The sequence below is a fragment of the Macaca thibetana genome, chromosome 19, assembly GCF_024542745.1.
Source record: "Macaca thibetana thibetana isolate TM-01 chromosome 19, ASM2454274v1, whole genome shotgun sequence".
NCBI lineage: Eukaryota > Metazoa > Chordata > Mammalia > Primates > Cercopithecidae > Macaca > Macaca thibetana.
The window spans coordinates 38,353,353-38,376,803 of record NC_065596.1 but is presented as its reverse complement, the minus strand read 5'-3'; the positions used below and the strand labels follow the sequence as shown (position 1 = coordinate 38,376,803).

General features: G+C 53.3%; 2 protein-coding genes across 6 annotated transcripts in view; one reads left to right on the top strand and one right to left on the bottom strand.

The window, feature by feature from the left end:
• Nucleotides 1–18,106, top strand: part of ZSCAN18 (zinc finger and SCAN domain containing 18) — a 407,087-nt gene extending 388,981 nt beyond the window's left edge. The window contains exons 1-7 of one of the 5 annotated variants that reach the window (XM_050768617.1): nucleotides 2,751–2,849; nucleotides 11,630–12,145; nucleotides 12,852–13,001; nucleotides 14,290–14,378; nucleotides 14,690–14,792; nucleotides 15,425–15,517; nucleotides 16,308–18,106. In XM_050768617.1, the coding sequence (XP_050624574.1) occupies nucleotides 11,743–12,145; nucleotides 12,852–13,001; nucleotides 14,290–14,378; nucleotides 14,690–14,792; nucleotides 15,425–15,517; nucleotides 16,308–17,263 (1,794 nt within the window). In that variant the 5' untranslated portion in view covers nucleotides 2,751–2,849; nucleotides 11,630–11,742 and the 3' untranslated portion in view covers nucleotides 17,264–18,106. Of the gene's footprint in view, nucleotides 1–2,750; nucleotides 2,909–3,072; nucleotides 3,095–11,629; nucleotides 12,146–12,851; nucleotides 13,002–14,289; nucleotides 14,379–14,689; nucleotides 14,793–15,424; nucleotides 15,518–16,307 lie in introns of those variants that run through there. The other 4 variants (XM_050768620.1, XM_050768619.1, XM_050768618.1 and 1 more) reach the window with 4 other exon arrangements.
• ERVK3-1 (endogenous retrovirus group K3 member 1) overlaps nucleotides 1–20,409 on the bottom strand; it is a 226,536-nt gene extending 206,127 nt beyond the window's left edge. The window contains exon 1 of the mRNA XM_050768700.1: nucleotides 20,400–20,409. The gene's annotated coding sequence lies outside the window, so the exon portion shown is untranslated. The remainder of the gene's footprint in view (nucleotides 1–20,399) is intronic.
• Between the last annotated feature and the right edge of the window lie 3,042 nt (nucleotides 20,410–23,451).

Genomic DNA, 23,451 nt, shown 5'->3' with positions numbered 1-23,451 from the left:
GTTATTACTCTGTAGCCATGGTAACCCAGTGTGGTGTTGGCTGACACATAGATCAGTGGAACAGAATCGAGAACCCAGAAATAGACCAACAAAGATATTCCTGACTGATTTTTTAAGGAGCAAAAGCTATTCAATGCAGGAAAGATAGCCTTTTCCAGATGGTGCAAGAGCAGTTGGCCGTCTGTGGTGTAATAAAACCTACATTTGATCTTTTTTCTTTTTTAGATGGAGTTTTGCTCTTTTGCCCAGGCTGGAGTGCAGTGGCGTGATCTCAGCTCACTGCAACCTCTGCCTTCCAGGTTCCAGCGATTCTCCTGCCTCAGCCTCCTGAGTAGCTGGAATTACAGGCTTCCGCAACCATGCCTGACTAATTTTTGTATTTTTAGTAGAGACAGGGTTTAACCATGTTGGCCAGGCTGGTCTTGAACTCTTGACCTCGTGATCTGCCCGCCGGCCTCCCAGAGTGCTGGGATTACAGGCGTGAGCCACTGCACCTGGCCTTTACATTTGATCTGTATCCCTGGTTCCTGGCACAGAGCTGAAAGCCTTGGAATTTTGTGAGTAATAGGAATAGGGTTTGTAATTCATAAGGAGCCCCTTTCGACCACACCTGAGTTTATGCTAATGAGGTGACTCCAGTGGGACCCATAGGTATCTTCAGGATGGGGATAGTCACCTTAAGGGTGTGGACCCTCTGCCCCACGATGGAGAGAGCTGGGTTGGTGAACACATCCGAGTGCTGGGAGGCTGGCTCACCCAGAGGGCGCATGGATGCACTGCACTTTCAGTGCCCCCACCCAGACCTTACCTATGCATCTCTTCCATTTGGCAGTTCTTGAGTTATATCCATTAAAATAAACTGGGAAGACTGGCCATGGGGGCTCATGCCTGTAATCCCAGCACTTTGGAAGGCCAAGGTGGGAGGCTTGTTTGAGCCCAGGAGTCTGAGATCAGCCTTAGCAATATAGTGAGACCCCATCTCTTAAAAAAAACATTACCTGGGCATGGTAGCGCACACCTGTAGTTCCAGCTACTTAGCAGGCTGAGGTGAGGATCACTTGAGCCTGGAACGTCAAGGCTGCAGTGATTCATGATGGCACCACTGCACTCTAGCCTCAGTGACAGAGTGAGACCTTGTCTCAACAACAAAAGCTTTCAAAACTGAACAATTTTTTTTTTTTAAATTAGAAAACAGGCAAAAGATATGAACAGATACTTTAATGAAGAGGGTATACAAATGCCAAAAAAATCATGAGAGTGTGCTCAACCTTGTTAGCAATTAAAGGAAATGCAAATTGAAACCACAGTGATCCATCAGTACACACCTATCAGAATGGCCAAAATAAAAAATAGCAAAACACAAATGCTGATAAAAATGTGAAGTGGATTCGCACATTCATTGGGGGTGGGAGTGTAAAATGGTCCAGCTACTCTGGACGAGAGTATGGCAGCTTCTTACAACACTCATAAGCACGTGTTCACTTTGTGACCTAGCAATTGCACTCTTGGGCTTTTATCTCAGAAAAGTGAAAACCTACGTTCACAGAAAAATCTGTACACGAATGTTCATAACAGCATTATTTTTAATAGCAAAATACTGAAAACGATCCTAATATCTTTCAGTGGGAGAATGTTTAAACTGCCGTATACCATAGAATACTACTTATCAATAAAATGGAATGAACTGTTGATACATACTGCTTCAGTGCATCTCAGAGGAATTACGTTCAGTGAAAAAGCTAATCTGAAGAGCCCACATACTGTGTGATCCCACTTATATGACACTGTGAAGGCAAAAATGTAGCAGCGGACTACTTAGATTGGCTATTTCCTGGGGGTGTGGGTGGGGAGAGAGTGACTACCAGGAGGCAGCAGGAGGATTTTGGGGCAGTGGAGCTATTCTTTGTCCCGAGTTTGTTGGTGGATATGAGTTAAAATTCATAGAACTGAATACCAAAATGTACGGTGTATGTAAATTTAAAATAAAATATATAAACTGTTCAGATACACATTTTAAAAATCAGTTCAAAAACGACCAAAATGGCATCTTCATAAGCGCCTCTATCTGGAAAACTGAAATAGGAAGCAGCTCCTGGCCCTGTCCTGCCTTCCAGGGTGGCTACATTTATATAGGACTTTGCCAAAGCCCTCTCCCCGGCTGCCGCTCACGTTTCCCTCATTTCAGCAGCTCCTGAAATCCTGGGGTGGGTAATCTTTGAGTTCTATCCACTCCCTGAAACTGCAGAACCCATTTTAGCGCATCAGTGTCTCTGGGTCTCCACCTCTTGTCTCCCCAGTACTGGGTCTGCCAGTCCCTGTCTCTGTATCTCTGTCCAGATCTGTCTAAGCCTCGAGTGCTCCTCTTCTCTGGGTCTCTCTTTTCCTGAGCCTGAGCTGGTCTGTCCCTTTCCGTGTCCGTCTCTGTACATCTCTGTTTCTGGGACCCCAGAGCGTCTTGGTCTCCCCCGAGCGTCTGTGGGTCTTCATGCTTCTCTCCCTCCCGGTCTGCGCGTCTTTTTGTCTCTGTTTCTCTGTTTCTCACCGTCTTTGTTTCTCGGGTCTCTGGTTGTCAGGGGCCTATTATTTACCCGCTTGTTTACCTCGTTGCCATGGTGCCCAAAATGACGCAGGCGCCGGAGTGGGCGGGACGCCGGGAGACCACGCTCGCGTCTGATTGGCCGCGAGCCCTGTCACGGCTCCCTTGCTCGCCCCCCTTCGCCTCACTGTCTCGCGGCATTGTGGGAATCGTAGTCCGCGGTGAGGCCCAGTGCGCAGGCGCAGTTTGCCGGCCGCCATCGCGCACTGGGGCTCCGGGCGGCTGGGACCGGCCTGGGGTAGCTGCGCAGCAGGTGGGTCGGTCCCGGGGCCGCAGCGCGGGGGTTAGGGAACGACCCCGTCGGGGCAGACGGTGAGGACGCCTCTGGGCGCAGCGTTGGAGGAAGGGGCCAGGGTGTTCCCGGGGTTGGGGTGCGAGCCCCCGCTGTGCGTCCAGCAGGCCGAGGGTCTGGCAGCCCTCGCGTGGAGTGCGCGGCAGGGGCCGGGTCCCCTCGCGGGTGGGGCTGAGATCGGGATCGGTGAGGGGCCCTGCAGTCAGGTAGGGAGCTAGTGCAACCCCCACCCAGTGTAGGCTCTGGGAGGGGAGGGGCTTAGGGGACCCTGTGGGTGGGAGACTAGGAAGGGGCGGCTCCTGATGGGAGAGAGATGGGGGAAGGGGAGGCTCCTGATGGGGGAGAAAGAGGGGAGGGGGAAGCTGTTGAGGGGGAAGAAAGCGGGGAGGGGAAGGCTCTTGAAGGGGGAGAAAAGGGGGACTGGGAGGCTTCTGAGTGGGGAAGAGGAGGGAGGGGGAGGCTCCTGAAGGGAAGAGGAGGGGAGGAAGTGGAGGCTGAGGGTGTGAGGGTGTCCCTGGTTGGGGGAAGCTGGGCAGGCTGTGGCCCCAGGGGCTGGAGCAGGGAAGGGGTGGAGGGCGCGGGGACCAAAGGGGAACCTAGGATGGGCATTGTCTCTGTCGCCCCCACCCTTGGGATATCTTGCCTCTCCTCAGTGACCTGGGGGTGGGTTCTATTTGAGTTAGGTGTCTGCGCCCACCTCGGAGACCCCTCTCGTGGAAGAGGCAAGAGTGGGGTTACTGGCTTCAGGCCTGACGCGGGGGGTTGGGGTGGGGGCCTGACTCACCCTCCCATCACTCCTTCCCCATCTCCTTTCTCTCACCCTCCCCGGTTCCTCCTTCCTTTTCCCAGTCCCCCCACCCCCTTCCATACTGTCCGGCTTTCCCTGCTCCTGCTCCTTCCTCTCCTTTCTCCTCTCTCCCTGCTTCCTTCCCTCCCCGCTTCCCTCATTTTTGTCTGCCCTCCTTCCACTTTCGCATATATGCACCTGTGTCCTTGCTGATTCCTGGGGGAGGCTGAGTGGCACAGTCACTTGGTTCCATGTCACCTCCTCGGTTCCATGTCACCTCTTCCATCCCATCGTGTCCTGCAGATGGTTTCCTGCCCTGGAGTCACAGCAGGGCCACGTGTCGAGTCGAGTTGCTGTTTTCTCTGCATGATGCTTGAATCTGTGACTTCCTGGGTATTTCTGGCCTTGGGCTTTTGGGGATCCTGGGCCAGTTGCCAGGACCTCTCTCTGGTTCTGTGTGTCCTGGTGAGTGGATCAGGGACCACAAAAGGCAGCTGAGATGTGAACGACGACCCTCACTCCATGTTTTTTTCATTCTTTTGAAAGCACCTTTACCCCCTTTTATAATGAGTAAGTGATCTGTGGATGAAGCCAGGGCAGACCCTGGGAGTATCTGGCGACCCACTGAGAACCATGCCCCATGCATTGAGCTTCCCTGGCTGATCCTCAGGCCTGTGGCTGTGGGGTGGTTTGCTAGACCCTGCCGATGAGTGGGGTGGGATGGAGAGCTGTGACAAATATTCCTCAGGTGGCCAGGGCTGGGCCCACGGAGGGCCAGACCAGGCTTGAGCTCTGCTCAGCCTGGGATGAAGGGGATTTGCCACAGGACTCTGGAGACCCACCATGCTTGGGGCCCCTCAGCTCAGCCACCCCTCACCCACCATGGCTCCCTCTCCCTCAGCTTCTGTATTCCAGGCCTCCGGGTGCGGCAAAGCCTACAGGACTGGCTCAAGACATGTGCAGACTGGCCGGGCGCAGTGGCTTGCGCCTGTAATCCCAGCACTTTGGGAGGCTGAGGCGGGCGGATCACGAGGTCAGGAGATAGAGGCTATCCTGTCTAACGCAGTGAAACCCCGTCTCTACTAAAAATACAAAAAAATTAGCCGGCCGTGTGGTGGGCGCCTGTGGTCCCACCTACTCAGGAGGCTGAGGCAGGAGAATGGCGTGAACCCAGAGGCGGAGCTTGCAGTGAGCCGAGATTGAACCACTGCACTCCAGCCAGGGTGACAGAGCGAGACAAAAACAAACAAACAAACAAACAAAACTTGTGCAGACTGCTTCATTTGCTGAGGCTGGGGGGCTGGGCTTCAGGAAAATCCTATCTGAGGCAAATCCTGGACGGTCCCAAGATTTGGGGGATGGAGGTTTGCCCAGTGACCAAGCCAGACCCCAGAAAGGTGTGGCCTCATTCCAGCAGGCTGTGGCAGGAAAGGGTCCCAGTGGTGTCTCTTTTTTGTTTGTTTTTGAGACACGGGCTCATTCTGTCGCCCAGTCTGGAGTGCACTGGCCAATCATATCACTACAGCCTCCAACTCCTGGGCTCAAGCAATCCTCCTGCCTAAGACTCCCCAGGCTGTGGGATTATAGATGTTCGCTGCCGCACCTGCCCCGGTGAGATCTCTTAAGAGGAGAGTCCTTCTGACAGTGTGACCAGGGATGGGGCTGAAGGAGGCAAGAAGACACAAGGCCAGAGATTTCTGGAGGCTCCTCAGATGGCCTCATCCTCCTGGCTGTGAGCATCAGGGTTCCAGTAGGAAGGGAGATGAACATGGAGAGGCTGTTTTCACAGGACGCAGCAGCTTCCTTGCAGTTGGGCATTTTAGGAGACCCCTGGTTCCATGGAAGCCTCTGCTTTGCAGGTGAATGGAGGGAGGGGAGGCAGAGGTGGCTTCCCAGAGAGGCTCACGGGGGAAGGGCACAGAGGAGAGGAGCTCCTGTGCCTGTCCCCAGCGACTGATGTGTGTCCCCCACTGTCTTGGCCAGTGACCCAGCCAGAGGGTGTCCCATCCTCCCCACCTCATCCCACCCCTGCCAATGGCCAAGGACCCTTGCTCATTCTACCTAGACCCTGATGCCTCCACCATGCTCAGAGCTGGGAAGCTGGAGCAGGAGGAGAGGGGCTGGAGGGAGCTGGCTGGGACCTGCCCACTGTGGAGGCCATGAGGGCTAGAGGGGAGGGCTGGCAGGAAGCCTCTTAAAGGGTGGGCTTATGGGCCTGGAGGGGGAATGACGAGTGGCAGCATCACTTTGCAGGTGGGGTCCCAGCCTTAGTGCTTGCCTGCCTCATGCCTCTGTTTCCCCACCTGCACCTTGGGGCTGCTGCTGGTTCCTACCCCTCTGGGATTGTGAGGTCCTGATGAGGGAAGGTTCTGTGCACACACATTATGGAGCTCACAATTTGTTTTGTGGAGACAGGTTCTCTGCAAGGTGAATGTGCCTCTGGCGTCCTAAGAAAGCCAAAATCACATGCCCGCAGGACCACACCTCTGTCCATACACCAAGTAGAGCTCTGTGCCTCCATTGCCGGGGGGTAGAGCTGGCATCACGCTTCCCCTCAGGAGAGGCTCCAGAACAGGGGTTAGCATACCCACCTGCAGGCCAGCAGTGACCTGTTTTCTTTGTATTTATTAGAGACAGGGTCTTGCTGTGTTGCTCACACTGGAGTACAGTGGCACAAACTATGGCTTACTGCAGCCTCCAACTCCTGGGATTAAGGGGTCCTCCCACTTTAGCCTCCCACACAGCTGGGACCACAGGTGTGAGCCATCACGCCTGGCTAGTTTTTTGTTTTTGTTTTTGTTTTGTTTTGTTTTGTTTTGTTTGCGACAGGGTCTCACCCTGTCACCCAGGCTGCAGTGCAGTGTTGTGATCACAGCTCACTGCAGCCTTCACCTCCTGAGTTCAGGTAATCCTCCAACCTCAGTCTCCAGGGTAGCTGGGACCACAGGCATGCACCACCGTGCCCAGCTAATTTTTCTGTTTGTTGTAGAAATGAGGTGTTGGCATGTTGCCCAGGCTGTTCTCGAGCTCCTGGGCTCAAGCTATCCACCCCCCTTGGCCTCCCAAAGTACTGGAATTACAGGTGTGAGCCACCACCTCTGGCCACCTGTTTTTGTAAATGAGGGTGTGTAAGAACATGCCAAACCTGTGGGTACACACAGGGCTCTGGCTGCTTACTTGCCACAAGGGAGAGTTGAGTAGTTGAAACTGAGACTGTCTGGCCCTTTATATCTGCTACTTTCTGTTCTTGGAAGATGAATAAGAGGATGTATTTTTCTTTTTTTTTTTCTTTGGGATGGTGTCTTGCTCTGTCGCCCAGGCTGGAGTGCAGTGGTGCAGTCTCGGCTCACTGCAAGCTCCACCTCCTGGGTTCACGCCATTCTCCTGCCTCAGCCTCCCAAGTAGCTGGGACTACAGGCGCCTGCCACCATGCCTGGCTAATTTTTTTTTTCTTTTGTATTTGTAGTAGAGACAGGATTTCACTGTGTTAACCAGGATGGTCTCAATCTCCTGACCTCGTGATCTGCCTGCCTCAGCCTCCCAAAAGAGAGGATGTATTTCTAATCCCAAGGGAAAGAAACCGTTTTTAAGTGGGTTTCTGAACTCAGAAGTCCAATTTAAAAAATGGTTGAAGGCTGGGTGCAGTGGCTCATGCCTGTAATCCTGGCACTTTGGGAGGCTGAGGCGAGTGGATCACTTAAGGTCAGCAGTTAGAGACCAACCTGGCCAACATGGTGAAACCCCATCTGTACTAAAAACACAAAAATTAGCTGGGCGTGGTGGTGAGTGCCTCTAACCCCTGTGACTCAGGAGGCTGAGGGAAGAGAATTGCTTGAACCCAGGAAGTGGAGGTTGCAATGAGCTGACATTGTGCCGCAGCGCTCCAGCCTGGGCGACAGGGCGAGACGCCGTCTCCAAAAATAAAAGAAATCGCATTAGATAGTAAGAAACATTAGAGCATTACCTGTGACCAAAAGACAGCATGGAGTGAAAAGACAAGCCACAGATGGGGACAGTGGCAAGATGGAGCCAGACAGGGAACTCGTTAACTAGTTCATAGAGCTGTAAAGAAAAAGTCACGGGAAAGTGGGCAGTTTACCCACCTCAGAGATTAAATCATGAGAAAGCGCTCCGTCACAGAGCAGGCAGGTGCTCGGGTCTGAGGGTCCTCTGGCAGGGGGTGGAGTGTGTGAGGAGAGGGCACCCCGGCGGGGGCTGCCGTAAGTAGGTTGTCCCCCATGCCCTAGCTATCCTGCTTCTCCATATGTCCTTTAAATAGATCAGAAAGGACCCCACAGAGATGGACATGAGGGTCCACAACAGCCAAAAACAAATGAGGCACTGGCAGCATACCCCTCAGCAGAACTGCACTGTTTGTGCAGTCCACACACACTGAGCCAGCTCTGCCCAGGCCCAGGGACCTGCCCAGGCCCAGGGACCTGCCTGTGAAGAACCCTTGCTCTCCTGGGTACGCATTCCAGGCGGGGAGGCGGTCAGTAGGGAGGTAAAAGGCGGAGGCAGTGAGCAGTGAGCAGGTGTCGGGTGGGGGCGTGCAAGGAGTGCAGAGGAAAGGTCTCCCGAAGGGGCCAGTTGAGAGCTCAGACCTATGAAGTAACAAAAGGGTGGGGCTGGGTGCGGTGGCTCACGTCTGTAATCCCATCGCTTTGGGAGGCCCAGGCAGGCATATCCCTTGAGTCCAGAAGTTACAGACCAGCCTGAGCAACATAGTGAGATCCCTGTCTCTACAAAAAAAAAATTAAAAATCAGCCAGGTGTGGGTAATGTGCACCTTTAGTCCCAGCTACTCGGGAGGCTGCGGTGGGGGGATTGCTTGAGCTCAGGAGGTTGAGGCTGCAGTAAGCTATGATCATACCACTGCACTCCACCCTGTGTTTAAAAAAAAAAAAGGAGGGGGGGCCGGGCGTGGTAGCTCACGCCTGTAATCCCAGCACTTTGGGAGGCCAAGACGGGTGGATCATGAGGTCAGGAGATCGAGACCATCCTGGCTAACACGGTGAAACCCCGTCTCTACTAAAAAATACAAAAAAAAAAAAATTAGCTGGGCGTGGTGGTGGGCGCCTGTAGTCCTAGCTACTCGGGAGGTTGAGGCAGGAGAATGTCATGAACCCGGGAGGTGGAGCTTGCAGTGAACCGAGATCGCGCCCCTGCGCTCCAGCCTGGGCGACAGAAAAGGCAGAGGTATCGTGGTGGTGGTGGTGATGGCATGTCATGGGTCTGTTTTGCTTGAGTTAAGTGGAAGCTTGTGTAGAATGTCTTCCAACAGCACTTAGAGTTCTGCAGTTCCCTTTAAACTCTGCTAGCCACAGAGAGAGAGGTTGACAGTTGATTCTCTGCAAACTTCTGGTTTTTTCTTTTTTTTTTTTGACAGAGTCTTGCTCTGTCACCCAGGCTGGAGTGCAGTGACATGATCTCAGCTCACTATAGCCTCCACCTCCCAGGTTCAAGAGATCCTCCTGCCTCAGGCCTCCTGAGTAGCTGGAATTACAGGTGCCCACCACCACACCTGGCTAATTTTTTTTTATTTTTAGTAGAGAGGGAGTTTTACCATGTTGACCAGGCTGGTCTTGAACTCCTGACCTCAGGTGATCTGCCTGCCTTGGCCTCCCAAAGTGCCGGGATTACAGGCATGAGCCACTGTGCCCAGCCCTGTTTCTTTGTTTTGTTTAGTTTTTTAAACAGCTTATTAATTTATATACCATGAAGTTTACCTATTTAAAGTGGACAGTTCATTGGTTTTTAATATACAGTACTCACCGTTGAGCATTTTCACCCCTCAAAGAAGAAATCCTGTACCCATTAGCAGTCCCTCCTCATTTCCCCAAATCCCAGCCCCTGGCAACAGCTGGTCTATAGATTTTGTCTCTATAGATTTGCCTGTTCTAGATGTTTCATTTCTGTGGAATCACACACCCCGTCCCACCCCACAGCGGCGAGGTCTTTGCGCCCCATATCCTGTTGGAGCAGAACCTGACAACCTGAGAAGGGCTCACAGCACCTGGCCTGGTGCGATTTACTCTGGTTTTCCCTGTAAAACTGGGCTTCCTGCAGCTGTGGGAAGTCCCCTCCCAGCTGGCTCTGTGGACCTTCAGACCCAGGCGGGTCCTGGGAGAAGCTAGACAGCTGCAGTTCACACCCTTGTGTGTCCGTAGCCAGTGACATGAGAGCCTGAGGCCGACGGGAGGCCTGGGCAGCTCTGACCCGCTGGGTTCTGTTTAGTGAGCTCATTGTTGGTGCACAATTAAAATCAAGGGAGCTCATCCTGAATACTGGCCCCACTTGAATGATGGGGCCGCCCTGTATGCGGGGATTCAGCTGAGGTTGGGGCACGGGTTGGCAGGACCTAAACTCTCCCAGTCATTGTGGTCTCCCCCACCCCCCACCCCCGTTGTCACTGCTCCTGGGTACTTCCTGCCCCTCCTGCCTGGTTCTGTGGATGCTTTGGTAGAGGCCTACATTCTGCACCATTTCTAGAAACGGGGGTTCAGTGGCCTCCAGAGGGGGCCCCCCACTCCCTACGCTTTTTTCTAAATAATTTCATTTCAGATTTGTGGTGGTTTTAACTGCAGGAACAGTCTTGACACAGCTCCTTCATGTTATTAGAAATTGACATCCCCCTAATCTTTTTTTTTTTTTTTTTTTTTTTTTGAGACAGAGTCTCACGTTCGCCCAGGCTGGAGTGCAGTGGCACAATCTCTGCTCAATGCAACCTCTGCCTCAGGGTTCAAGCAGTTCTCCTGCCTCAGCCTCCCAAGTAGCTGGGAATACAGGCGCCCACCACCACGCCCAGCTCATTTTTGTATTTTTAGTAGAGATGGGGTTTCGCCAGGTTGGTCAGGCTGGTCTCAAACTCCTCACCTCAAGTGATCCACCTGCCTCGGCCTCCCAAAGTGCTGGGATTACAGGTGTGAGCCACTGCACCTGGCCTACATAATATATCTTTTAAATGTAAACAGACCTTGCATTTCTGGTATAAACACAAATCTAGAATGAAGCATAAAGCATGCATGGTTAGGATGGGTTTACTAATATTTTAAGGGTTTTTTTTTTTTTTTTGAGATGGAGCTTCACTCTTGTTGCCCAGGCTGGAGTGGAATGGCACGATCTCGGCTCACTGCAACCTCCGCCTCCCGGGTTCAAGCAATTCTCCTGCCTCAGCCTCCCAAGTACCTGGGATTAGAGGCGTGCGCCACCACGCCCAACTAATTTTGTATTGTAGTACAGATGGGGTTTTTCCATGTTGGTCAGGCTGGTCTTGAACTTCCGACCTCAGGTTGTTCACCTGTCTCGGCCTTCCAGAGTGCTGGGATTATGGGCATGAGCCACTGCGCCCGGCCTATTTCAAGGTTTTTACATGTAGGTTTACATAGAGATTGTCAAGTAATTTTTCATTTTCATCCTATTCATGACTGATTTTTAAAAAATTGTGGTAATGATGCTGGGTGCAGTGGCTCACACCTGTAATTCCAGCACTTTGGGAGGCTGAGGCGGGTGGATCATTTGAGGTCAGGAGTTTGAGACCAGCCTGGCCAACATGGTGACACCCCATCTCTACTAAAAATACAAAAAGTAGCTGGATGTGGTAGTGCATGCTTGTAATTCCAGCTACTGGGGAGACTGAGGCAGGAGAATCGCTTGAACCCAGGAGGTGGAGGTTGCATTGAGCCGAGACTGTACCACTGCACTCCAGCTTGGGTGACAGAGGGAGACTCAGTCTCAAAGAAAAAAAAAGTTCTGGTAATGCACAGAATGAGTTACCCTCCACTTAGATGCTACTTTTTATCTACACAAGTACAACACTGAGGTTCTGATGCCTAACAAGCAGGTTTCTTGGAAATCTGCATGAACTCTGGGTATGGTGTCTTTGTTCTCTGGCAGCTGGGGTGGCTGTGCCCTGGCCTTATGCAAGGCCATTGTCTTGTCCGTGTCCTCTGCAGGTCTGTGGGTTCTGGCACCATCTGAGCCCCCTGGCAATCCCTGGCACCTCTGCTTTGGAGCCACCTTGTCCCTGGTTAGACAGTGTCGCATTTTCCAGTGCCGTTTTGGAAAGATGCTGCCTTTGGAGAAGGCGTTTGCCTCCCCCAGGAGCTCCCCAACCCCCCTGGATCTGCCCACGCCAGGGTCAGCAGCCGGAGCCCAGCAGGAAGAACCCGAGACCATCCCTGAGAGGACCCCTGCTGACCTGGAGTTCTCCCGCCTGCGTTTCCGAGAATTTGTCTACCAGGAGGCTGCCGGGCCCCACCAGACCCTGGCCCGCCTGCATGAGCTGTGCCGCCAGTGGCTGATGCCTGAGGCGCGCTCCAAGGAGCAGATGCTGGAGCTGCTGGTGCTGGAGCAGTTCCTGGGCATTCTGCCTGATAAGGTCCGGCCCTGGGTGGTGGCACAGTACCCTGAGAGCTGCAAGAAGGCAGCCTCCCTGGTGGAGGGCCTCGCTGATGTCCTGGACGAGCCAGGTGGGCTGCCCCAGAGGAGAAGCATGGCTCAGAGGAGATGGGGAGGGGGTCCTGGAAGGCCCTAGTGCCAGCTATGGCTTGCCTGAGATAATTAAGTTTCCCACGCTGGTGAGGCAGCTCCTTGGTTCTCAGGGGCCAGGACAGTTGCTTGGGCTCCTGCCTTCACATCTGCCTTCTGGATGTAAGGGAGCCAGAAGAATGAGGGAAAGGGACCAGCCTCTTTTTTTTTTTTTTTTTTTTTTGAGGCAGAGTCTTGCTCTGTCACCAGGCTGGAGTGCAGTGGCGCAATCTCAGCTCACTGCAACCTCTACCTCCTGGGTTCAAAGCAATTCTCCTGCCTCAGCCTCTCAAGTAGCTGGGATTACAGGTGCCCACCACGATGCCCAGCTAATGTTTGTATTTTTAGTAAAGATGGGGTTTCACCATGTTGGCCAGGATGGTATCGATCTCCTGACCTTGTGATCTGCCCACCTCGGCCTCCCAAAGTGCTGGGATTACAGTTGTGAGCCACCGCACCCAGCCCAGCCTCTTAACAGTAAATATTCTGGGTGCTTTGCAGGCCGGAGGTCTCCTGGTCCAAGGATGAGGGTGCAGGATGGGTCGTGATGGGGCCCTGGAACCTGCAGGTCCCTGTGGTTTAACTGTGTGATTGTTGTTGGCGCGTGTCCTGACCTCTTGGGGTCACAGGTCCCTCCATTGTTGACAGGGATGCTGCTGGGCTCCCCTGCGGGCTCATCCTCAATTCTTAGTGATGGAGTGTACGAGAGGCACATGGACCCTCTGCTGCTACCAGGCGAGTTCGAGAGCCCCAGCCAGGCCCGCGGAGCTGGGGAGATCCCAGCACCTTCTGAGACACGTGAGTGCCCAGCCAGCCTGGCAGCCTCTGCTGGGCCTTAGGTGGTGGGCAGAGGCCTGTGGTTGGGAAAGGGCAGGAGAGCAGCCAGGGAGTCAGGGGCCCCATGGTCCACGCTATCATTGGGACATCCTCCTGTAGTTCCTCTGAATGTTAGACATTGTTTATTAAATTAGTCTTCAGAGATTATGCAGATAATCCATACTTGCCACAAATAGTGAAAAAGCATCAATACATAAAGAAAAGAATCTCCCAACCCCCCACCATGCACCCTCTGAAAATAAAGGGTCTCAAGTGTCCTGATGCAAGTCCCTCATGTCTCCCTGCACATCACACATGCACATTCAGGGCCTGGGGTCGGGCTCCCTGTGTATGGTGTGCTGTGTCTGAGTGCTTGCTGTTCAGATGGGGTGGGTCCTCCAGGCTGTGGTTGGGTCTGGTTCTTTAGTTGCCCAGCATCATGTGCTTAGCCCATCTCCATCCTAGAGGTGGACTCTCTGCCCCTTGGAGTGAAGCTGCCATGACACCTCCTGACTTGTGTGCCCCATATGTGAGGCTCTGGGCACTGTGGGTGGGCTCCTCAGGACCGCTGGGCAAATGGTGTGTGAGTTCGACATTTCACATAAAATAGAAACTTCCATGTGGTTTTCCAGAAGTTTTGTGGCTGTTCATTACCAGCATGGGAGGCGCCCACTGGCCTGGATACAGCCCAGCACTATGTGGTGTTGCTTTTTAGGATTTCCACGAAGGCCAGGCACGGTGCCTCATGCCTGTAATCGCAGCATTTTGGGAGGGCAAGGCAGGCAGATCACTTGAGCCCAGGCATTCGAGACCAGCCTGGGCAACATAGGGAGACCCCATCTCTACAAAAAATACAAAAATTAGCCGGGTGTGCACTTGTAGTCCCACCTACTTGGGAGGCTAAGGTGCGAGGATCGCTTGAGTCCAGGAGGTGGAGGTTGCAGTGAGCCAAGATCATGCCACTGCACTCCAGCCTGGGTGACAGAGCAAGACCCTGTCTTTAAAAAACAAACAAACCAAAAAAAAAAAAAAAAAAAAGATTTCCACGAATCTACTGGACTTGAATGGGCATCTCTGGGGCCACCCAAGCCCTGTGGCCACCGCCCTGCTTTGTAAATCAGGGACAGATGTAGTGTCCATTGAGCCTTGGGTGCTGCTGTCATATAAGCACACTGGGGCCTGTGTGGGAGGCAGTGGGGACTCCTTGACCCTTGGGGGAACCTAGCCACAGGGAGCTCGTTACCTCAGCTCTGCCTCCCCCTCTCCCCAGCCTGGCTTTCTCCAGACTCCCTGTTTCTGGAACAGAGGAGGGTCAGAGAAGCAAGGACCGAAGAGGCCAGCCCTGCCAACACTGAGCAGGTGAGTGGGCATGAGTCCCAGGGTGAGGGGCTTGGCCTCAGCTTAGAGGCATTCCCCTCCCCATCACCAGTGCTCAGCAGAGGGCTGTGGCCCCAAATGTCCACAGCGCGGAGGCCCAGAACCCAACCTGGTGGGAGCGTGAGGGTGGAATCTTTGTGGTGTGAAGGGGGCTGCTTCCTGCAGTGCACCTGGGTTGGAGCCCCTGACCGGGGCTGACTCCTAGCCGGCTCCTGTGGCTGTGGGGCTGCGGTGGGTCCTCCCTTCTCTAGGGCAGGTGGAAGGTCTCAGCCACGGCTGTACGGCTATTTCAGAAGCTGAAGTCCTTTCCAGAGGAGCCTCAGCACATGGAGGAGTGGGGCCACCTGGACCCTGCCGAGGAGAACCTGAAGAGCTACCGGAAGCTGCTCCTGTGGGGTGAGACTCACCTGCCTCGGGCTCACACCTCACTCCCCAACCCCTCCCGCAGGGGTTGGTGCAGGAAACTGTGACCCCAGGGGCTTTGGCTGGGACACTGTAATGTCTTACATGGATTTGAACTTGAACGTGTTTGAGCTTGAATTTATTTGCCAAAGCTCCCACCCTTTCTGATCTAAACATCTGAGTTCTGCCCAGGCCCTGCCTGTAGGACTGAAGTCTCGGAATTTGGAAAGGCCTCCTGGCCCCAAATTGCCACCCTCCTTGCCCAGAGACAGGGCCTCACCTGCATGGCCTGGTCAAGGGTCTCCTCTTTTGTAGACATTCTTGCCCCAGAAACCCTCCTTTTAGGGAGGTCCCCCCACTCAGACTCCTGAGCATTTTTTGTCTTAATGTCTTTAACTTTGCATTCCCTGAGTTCTGCCTCCGCCTGCCCTGTCGCCCTTCCAGCGTTTCCTTCTTCTTTGCTCCACTGTCCAGGGGCCTGACAGGGAGGTGGCCTTGGTGGGGATCCCAGTGCAGAGAAGAGGAAGTGGGCTGCAGCCTGCCGTGGCTGGTCCACAATACACGACACCCATCAGCTACTCTGTGTTGATGCCTCTTTTATTTCTTTGGTTTTTATTCCCACTCAGGGTATCAGCTTTCCCAGCCTGACGCTGCCTCCAGGCTGGACACTGAGGAACTCCAGCTGGTGGAAAGAGATTCACAAGGAAGCGGCCTCCCAGGTGAGGTTGGGTTGAATTGGTGTTAGGACCGGGTGGGGTTTGCTTTTTCTTCAGAGGCTGAGGGGTCCCCTCCCAGTGCCGTCAGCTCCAGCAAAGACCTCAGCATCGACTGCTTCACCATTTTCCCACCACCATGTCGGAGTGAGGCAGGAATCCAGTTACATCCATGGTCTCTTGCTGCATGACAGATCACTCCAAGAGTTGGTCAGCGGAAAGGCAGTGGTGTTAGTTACCAGGATCTATGTATGGGTCCCAGGGGGTGGCCGTTCTGCCGCATTGGAGGTTCTGTGCCAGCACACCAACGAGAACACCTACAGGCGGACTTGGGGTGGTGGGCCCCGGGTGCCTGTCGCTAGGGAGCTTGTCGCTGGGGGTTTGGCCGTAGCTATTGACACCGCTCTCTTCGCTGGCAGCTGGGCCCCTCCCTCCAGGAGGGTGCGCTCTGAGCAGGCTCTGCTTGCATCGTGCATCTCATGGCCAAGCTAGTGGAGGGGTGGAGACCTCCAAAGCCGCGGTTTCCAGAGCCCGGGCTCAGTGGGGCTGTCCTTCCTGTCCTGTCGGTGGCCTCCATTGTTGGAGGCCTCCAGGTCCCACATCTGCAGCAGCAGGCGTGGGGCGCGTGCTGTAGGGCAGCCTGGGAGGGACAGCGCTGCTTCCAAACAGCCGTGAGCCCCGCGGGAATCCAGAGCCGGGAGCCCTGTGTCCTGTTCCGGCAACTGAGGCTCGGCTGGGTCCTCCGCTCCCTGGTCCTGGGCGGGGCGCTCACGCTAGGGCTCTGACCTTGTTCCAGAAGGCGGGAGGCGGCAGGAGACCGCTGGGTGCGCCTGCGAGGAGGCCGCCCCCGCGCGGGTGGTGCCTGAGCTGCCTGCGGAGGCGCCCCCAGGGGACGCCCCTGCCGATCCCCCGTCGGGCACCACTGAGGAGGAGGAAGAGCAGCCTGGGAAGGCCCCGGACCCGCAGGACCCGCAGGACCCGCAGGACCCGCAGGACCCCCAGGACCCCCAGGACCCCCAGGACGCGGAGTCTGGCTCTGCCTCCGACTCGCAGAGGCGGCGCATCATCAAGCAGCCTGCCCCGGACACGGACACGGGCGCGGCGAGGCTGGGAACCAAGAGGCCGCACCCTGAGGATGGCGATGAGCAGAGCCTCGAGGGCGTCTCCGGCGACGGGCAGAGCCTCGAGGGCGCCTCCGGCGACGGGCAGAGCCTCGAGGGCGCCTCCGGCGACGGGCAGAGCCTCGAGGGCGCCTCCGGCGAAGGGCAGAGCCTCGAGGGCGCCTCCGGCGACGGGCAGAGCCTCGAGGGCGTCTCCGGTGACGGGCAGAGCCTCGAGGGTGTCTCCGGTGATGGGCAGAGCCTCGAGGGTGTCTCTGGCGCCGGCCACAGCGCAGGGCTCGCGGCCGGGCAGGGCCCCGGGGCTGACGAGCTGGGCTTGTCCCGCGGGAAGCCCTACGCCTGCGGCGAGTGCGGGGAGGCCTTCGCGTGGCTTTCGCACCTCATGGAGCACCACAGCAGCCATGGCGGCCGGAAGCGCTACGCCTGTCAAGGCTGCTGGAAGACCTTCCACTTCAGCCTGGCCCTAGCCGAGCACCAGAAGACCCACGAGAAGGAGAAAGGCTACGCGCTGGGGATCGCCCGGGGCCCCCAACCGTCCACCCGCGAAGCCCAGGCAGGGGCTGGGGCGGGCGGGCCCCCGGAGAGCGTGGAGGGCGAGGCTCTCCCCGCACCCCCAGAGGCGCAGAGGTGAGCCCCTGTGCTGTCCCGGAGGGGCCGCCCTGCCGGCCGTGAATCCCAGACGAAGCATCGGGCCCTTCCACGCCCCTGGTGGCGGCTTCCTGTGGTGTCTGTGGACGTCATCTGCCTGTGCCCCGAATCCGCCCCTGAGGCTAAGCGCTCCCAACGAGAAGGGTCCACGGGAAGCCCTCACCTCTGTAAACACACCCTGGGCCAGCGCTCACATCCGAGGGGAGCCGCCGGATGTGGAAGAAGACTCCGCTTTCCTGCAGCCATTTAGTGCCGCCCCACGCTAGGTTATTTGACATTGTGCAGTGTAGAGTTGCCTTAAAGTGCGTGATCTGCCAGTGCTTTCTTCAAGTCGCCCTTGCCCCGATTCCTCCTGTTTGCGCTCCCCAGGGTTGCTCAAGTGGAAATTTTGTCAATTGTTTAGCCTTTTCGTACTTGCGTGATGTCAACTTCACTTCTAATCTGCAAAAGCAGAAGTTGTTTCCTAGTTTACCTCACGTGTCTTTACCTGTATGGAGTAGCTCGCAGAGATCACAGAAATGCTTGCAGCATAAGGCAGGGTTTTCAGACCGTGGGTCCCAGCCCATTAGTTAAAATGGGAAATCAATTAGCAAGTGGCCACCAGCATTACACAGCAATGAATCAGAATAAAGTAGGCCAGAATGCATCATGTAGTAAAGGCAAATACTGTTTTGTGAAACTTTTCACCCATACATCTAAATGTGAGAACTGGTTGCAATGTAAGAGATGTATTTCTTGCTGGGAAGTTGTGATCAAAATAAGTTGAAAACGCCAATAAAGATCTGTCTGTCTGAGCAAAGAAGACTAAACTCCTTGGGTTACATAAGATGATCTTTTGATAGATTGCATTTATTCTCAGATTACAGCATTATTCCCATTGCCTGCGCATAAACTTAATTGCTCGCTGCTCATAAACTTAACTGCTCCCTGTAGATACAGAAACTGGTGCCTCTTTTTCTGTCACTGTGTTTGAGCAGGCAGTCTGTTGTAATGACCCCCAAATCACAGAGGCTTAACATAGTATTTATTCATGGGCTGAGCGTGGTGGCTCACACCTGTAATCCCAGCACTTTGGGAGGCCGAGGCAGGTGGATCATGAGGTCAGGAGTTTGAGACCAGCCTGGCCAACATGGTGAAACCCCGTCTCTACTAAAAATACAAAAAATTAGCCAGGCATGGTGGTGCATGCCTGTAATCCCAGCTGCTCGGGAGGCTGAGGCAGGAGAATCACTTGAACCTGGGAGGCAGAGGTTGCAGTAAGCTGAGATCGTGCCACTGCACTCTAGCCTAAGTGACAGTGTGAGACTCTCTCAGAAAAAAAAAAAAAAAATTTACTCACAGTTGATTGTCCTGTGTTGGTGTTGCTTTGCTTATGTATTGGTTTGCACTCTGCTCCATACAGTGATTGAAGGATCCAGGCCCCATCCCTGTTGTAGCTCCACTCTTCACTGTACTCTTGGAGCATGTGGGGAAGCCCACACCTGTTCACCTGGGAGATGACACACATCACTTCTACTCACATATCCTTGGAGAGAAATGATTCCAGAGAAATGGCCAGACAGAAATGGCCCCAGTCACTTGGAAGGGCCTGGGAACTGTCACCTGGAGTGTCTGTCTCTGCAACAGTTACTAAGTTTAGTTTCCTCTTAGCCTATCCATCCTAACTAAACTCCAAGCTGAGTGTGGCTCTGGTAAGAAAAAGGCTAAAATGGGCCGGGCATGGTGGCTAATACCTCTAATCCCAGCACTTTGAGAGGCAGAGGCGGGTGGATCACCTGAGGTCAGGAGTTCAAAAGCAGCCTGGCCAACATGGTGAAACTCCGTCTCTACTAAAAATACAAAAAATGAGCTGGGCATGGTGGCAGGCACCTGTAATCCCAGCTACTCAGGAGGCTGAGGCAGGAGAATCGCTTGAACCAGGGAGGCGGAGGTTGCAGTGAGCTAAGATCGCACCACTGCACTCCTGCCTGGGGGACAGAGTGAGAATCCATCTCATTTAAAAAAAAAAGAAAAAGAAAAAAAAGAAAAAGGCTAAAATGTAGCCTCTCATTTCTCAGCTGAACCTGTGAGCTAACCTTCTTGCACTGCCACAGGGAGCATCCCCTGAGATGTGTTCCACTGAGCTCTCAGGCTGTGGGTGATTGTCATTTGTTATTATAGGGCCTCACCCTCCATCTTCAGTTTCCCATCTCCTGTCTCATTTAGTGCACAGCCAGATGTCTATGCCTTTTTTTTTAAGTTTTTTATTTGGAAATAATTATATATTTTAAAAAGGCACAATAATTAAAATAGTGCACAGATCATTCACACACCCTCACCCAGACCCACCTATTAACATTCGACCCTGCTTACCTATGGCCTGCTTGTGTGCACCTTCCACCACCCCATCCAGGGTGCACAGTGTCCACATTCCTCCTGTCAGTGATGTTCTCTTTGCTCACCTGGTTAGAGTGCAGTTTTCCCACTGTATAGCTAACTGGGGCCAGATGCAGAGGCTTACACCTGTAATCTCAGCACCTGCAAGGCTGAAGCTGGGCGTAGTTGTGCACACCTGCAGTCCCAGCTACTTGGGAGGCTGAGGTGGGAGGATGGCTTGAACCTAGGAGGTCGAGGTTGCAGTGAACTGAGATCGAGCCACTGCACTCCAGCCTGGGTGACAGAGCAAGACCCTGTCTCAAAAAAAAGAATATAGTTAACTTTTTCTCCTTTCAACGAATAAGAATCGGTGGGAAGAGACTTTTAAGATCATGCAAATATTGATGATCTTCAATTGTCACAAAAAGATTAAAGATGATGCAAATATCCTGCTCCTCATCAAAACTTCCCCCTAAATTTGGCTTTCATTTCTCATTCTTGCCTGAATCCGTCATTACCAGGGTGGTGATTTTCCAACACCAGCCCTCCCTCCATGCTGACCAGCTGGCCCTCAGCATCCTACTGCCAGCCAGCACTCTTCTTCTCCCCAAGAATTTGTCTTTAGTATTGGAATGGACTCGAGAATTTCTGTTTATTCAGTGGTTTATAACTAGCTTCTGATTTTATTTTGGTGCTCAAGTTGCCCTAGATGAGGCCAGTGAGACTCCCTTCAGTTGACTCCTGTATCCTCGTGACATGCCCCTCCCCCCCCTTTTTTTAAGTGCTTATTTGCTTTTTGGTGTAGTAGGATGTTCTAAGCCCATCTCCTTTCTACCCTTCCTCAGCCCTGAAATTGGCCATGTCTTTGAAGAACTGGTTCCTTTTAGTGGGTAACGGCATTAGAGACCAAGATAGGGAGCCAGTTGAGGTGTCTCCTGCTGAGCTATGAAATATATGACTGCACATAGGTCCCACACAAAGGTGTGTCTGTGCACATGCACGTACGTATCCAGTAAGACCTCCAACTCAATCCGTGACTCCCTCCAGCCCATATCTGTATGTGTTTTCTTTAACATTGAGAACCCTGACACCCCAAAATTCGGCATTTTACTAATTCGATGAATCTTAAAATAACTCTAATATAGTTTCAGAATTTCTTTTCCCAAACCACTACCAAAAGCGAACCGACTGAGATTTTGGGGTTTGTTTGCTGTTCCCCTACCACTACCACCCTGCCCAGGATGTAAGGAGCACAAATGGATGTTTTATTAAGCTAGATATTTCCACTTGTTAACCTCAGGGGCAACTGGGCTGGTTCAGGCATTTGGGGCAGTGGGTCTCAGCTCCCATACAAAAGCGCAGCAACATGGACCAGCAAGAAAGACAGGTGGGGTGAGGCAGGAGAGGGTGGCTCAGGTCTGTCAGTGGAGTTGGCAGGGATGGGACGTGTGCAAAAGGACACAGACTCTCGGGGGCAAGGGAAAGCCCCAGGCAGGCTGGCAGTGAAGAGGGGTAGAGTTCAGGGTGGGTTTATACAGGGTGTTGGAAGGTAGCTGTGTTCTCAATAAGTAGGAAAAGTAAATGAGAGATGGAAACCTGGAAAGGTGGGAATACATTTCAATGGGAAAATGCTTAAACACCCTCTGGTACGAGCTGAATTGTGTCCCCCACTAAATGTCATATGTCGAAGCCTTAGCCCACAATCTGATATGTGGGGACAAGGCCTTTAGGGAGGTACATAGGCTAAATGAGGTCGTTCGAGTGGGGCCTGCATCCAACAGGACTAGTGTCCTTATAAGAAAAGCAAGAGGCGGCCGGGCGCGGTGGCTCAAGCCTGTAATCCCAGCACTTTGGGAGGCCGAGACGGGTGGATCACGAGGTCAGGAGATCGAGAGACGATCCCGGCTAACACGGTGAAACCCCGTCTCTACTAAAAAATACAAAAAAATAGCCGGGCGAGGTGGCGGGCGCCTGTAGTCCCAGCTACTCGGGAGGCTGAGGCAGGAGAATGGCGTAAACCCGGGAGGCGGAGCTTGCAGTGAGCTGAGATCCGGCCACTGCACTCCAGCCTGGGTGACAGAGCAAGACTCCGTCTCAAAAAAAAAAAAAGAAAAAAAAAGAAAAGCAAGAGGCTGGGCGAGGTGACTCACACTTATAACCCCAGCACTTTAGGAGGCTGAGGTGGGAGGACCCCTTGAGCCCAGGAGCCAGCCTGGGCAACACAGCTAGACCTCATCTCTACAAACTTAAAAATTAGCTGGGTGTGGTGGTATGTGCCTGTAGTCTCAGCTGTGTGGGGGGCTGAGGTGGGAGGATGGCATGAGCCCTGGAGGTCAAAGCTGCAGTGAGCTATGATACACCATGCACTCCAACCTGGGTGACAGAGCAAGACACTCTCAAAAAAAGAGAGGGAGGACCAGGCACAGTGGCTCACACTTGTACCAGAACTTTAGGAGATCCAGGCAGGTGGATTACCTGAGGTCAGGAGTTTGAGACCACTCTGGCCAATATGGCAAAACCGTGTCTCTACTAAAAATACAAAAAATTGGCTGGGTGCGGTGGCTCACGCCTGTAATCTCAGCACTTTGGGAGGCCGAGGCGGGTGGATCACAAGGTCAGAAGATCGAGACCATCCTAGTTAACACGGTGAAACCCCGTCTCTACTAAATATACAAAAAAAAAAATTAGCCGGGCCTGTAGTCCCAGCTACTCAGGAGGCTGAGCCAGGAGAATGGTGTGAACCCAGGAGGCAGAGCTTGCAGTGAGCCGAGATTGCACCACTGCGCTCCAGCCTGGGCAACAAAGCGAGACTCTGTCTCAAAAAATAAAAAATAAAATAAAATAAATAAAAATACAAAAAATTAGCCAGGTGTGGTGGCAGGCATCTGTAATTCCAGCTACTTGGGAGGCTGAGGCAAGAAATTAACTTGAACCTGGGAGGTGAAGGTTGCAGTGAACTGAGATCACACCACCGCACTCCAACCTGGGCGACAGAGTGAGACTCTGTCTCAAAGAAAAAAAAAAAGAGAGATAGCAAGAGACACCAGAGATCGCTCCCTCTCTGTGCACACACAGAAGAAAGGCCATGTGCAGGTGCAGACACAGCAGGATGGCAACCATCTACAAGCCTGGAAGAGAAGCTTCACGTGGAACCCATTCTGACTTCCAGCCTCCGGAACAGGGAGAAAATAATAAATTCTGGTTGACTCAGCCTCCCAGCCTGTGGTATTTTGTGATCACAGCCCAAGCAGGCGAATACATGTCTGCCATCACTATTTGAGTTGAGGAGAGTTTTATGAATCAGCGCCAACTAGTGCAATCATTTTGGAAAGCTAACAGTCCAACTGTATTCAGTAACAATATGGGGCCAGGCACAGTGGTTCACACCTATAATCCCAACACTTTGGGAGGCCCAGGTGGGAGGATCCCTTGAGCCCAGGAGTTCAAGATGTGCCTGGGCAACATAGTGAGACCCCATTCTCCACAAAAAGGAAAAAAAAAAAAGGACCAAAAAATATATATACACAAGGGTGCTGATTTGCATGAAGTTAGATACTATAACTTCAATATGAATGGTAGAGCCATTCAAAGCAATAGTAAAAAGGCATGAATGATCATTAAGACTAGCAAAATGGAAGAATTTTTAATTAATTAATTTTTTTTTTTTTTTGAGACGGAGTCTCACTCTCTCTCTGTTGCCCAGGTTGGAGTGCAATGGCGTGACCTCAGTTCACTGCAATCTCCGTCTCCCAGCTCCAAGCAATTCTCCTGCCTCAGCCTCCTGAGTACCTGGGATTACAGGCATGCACCACCACA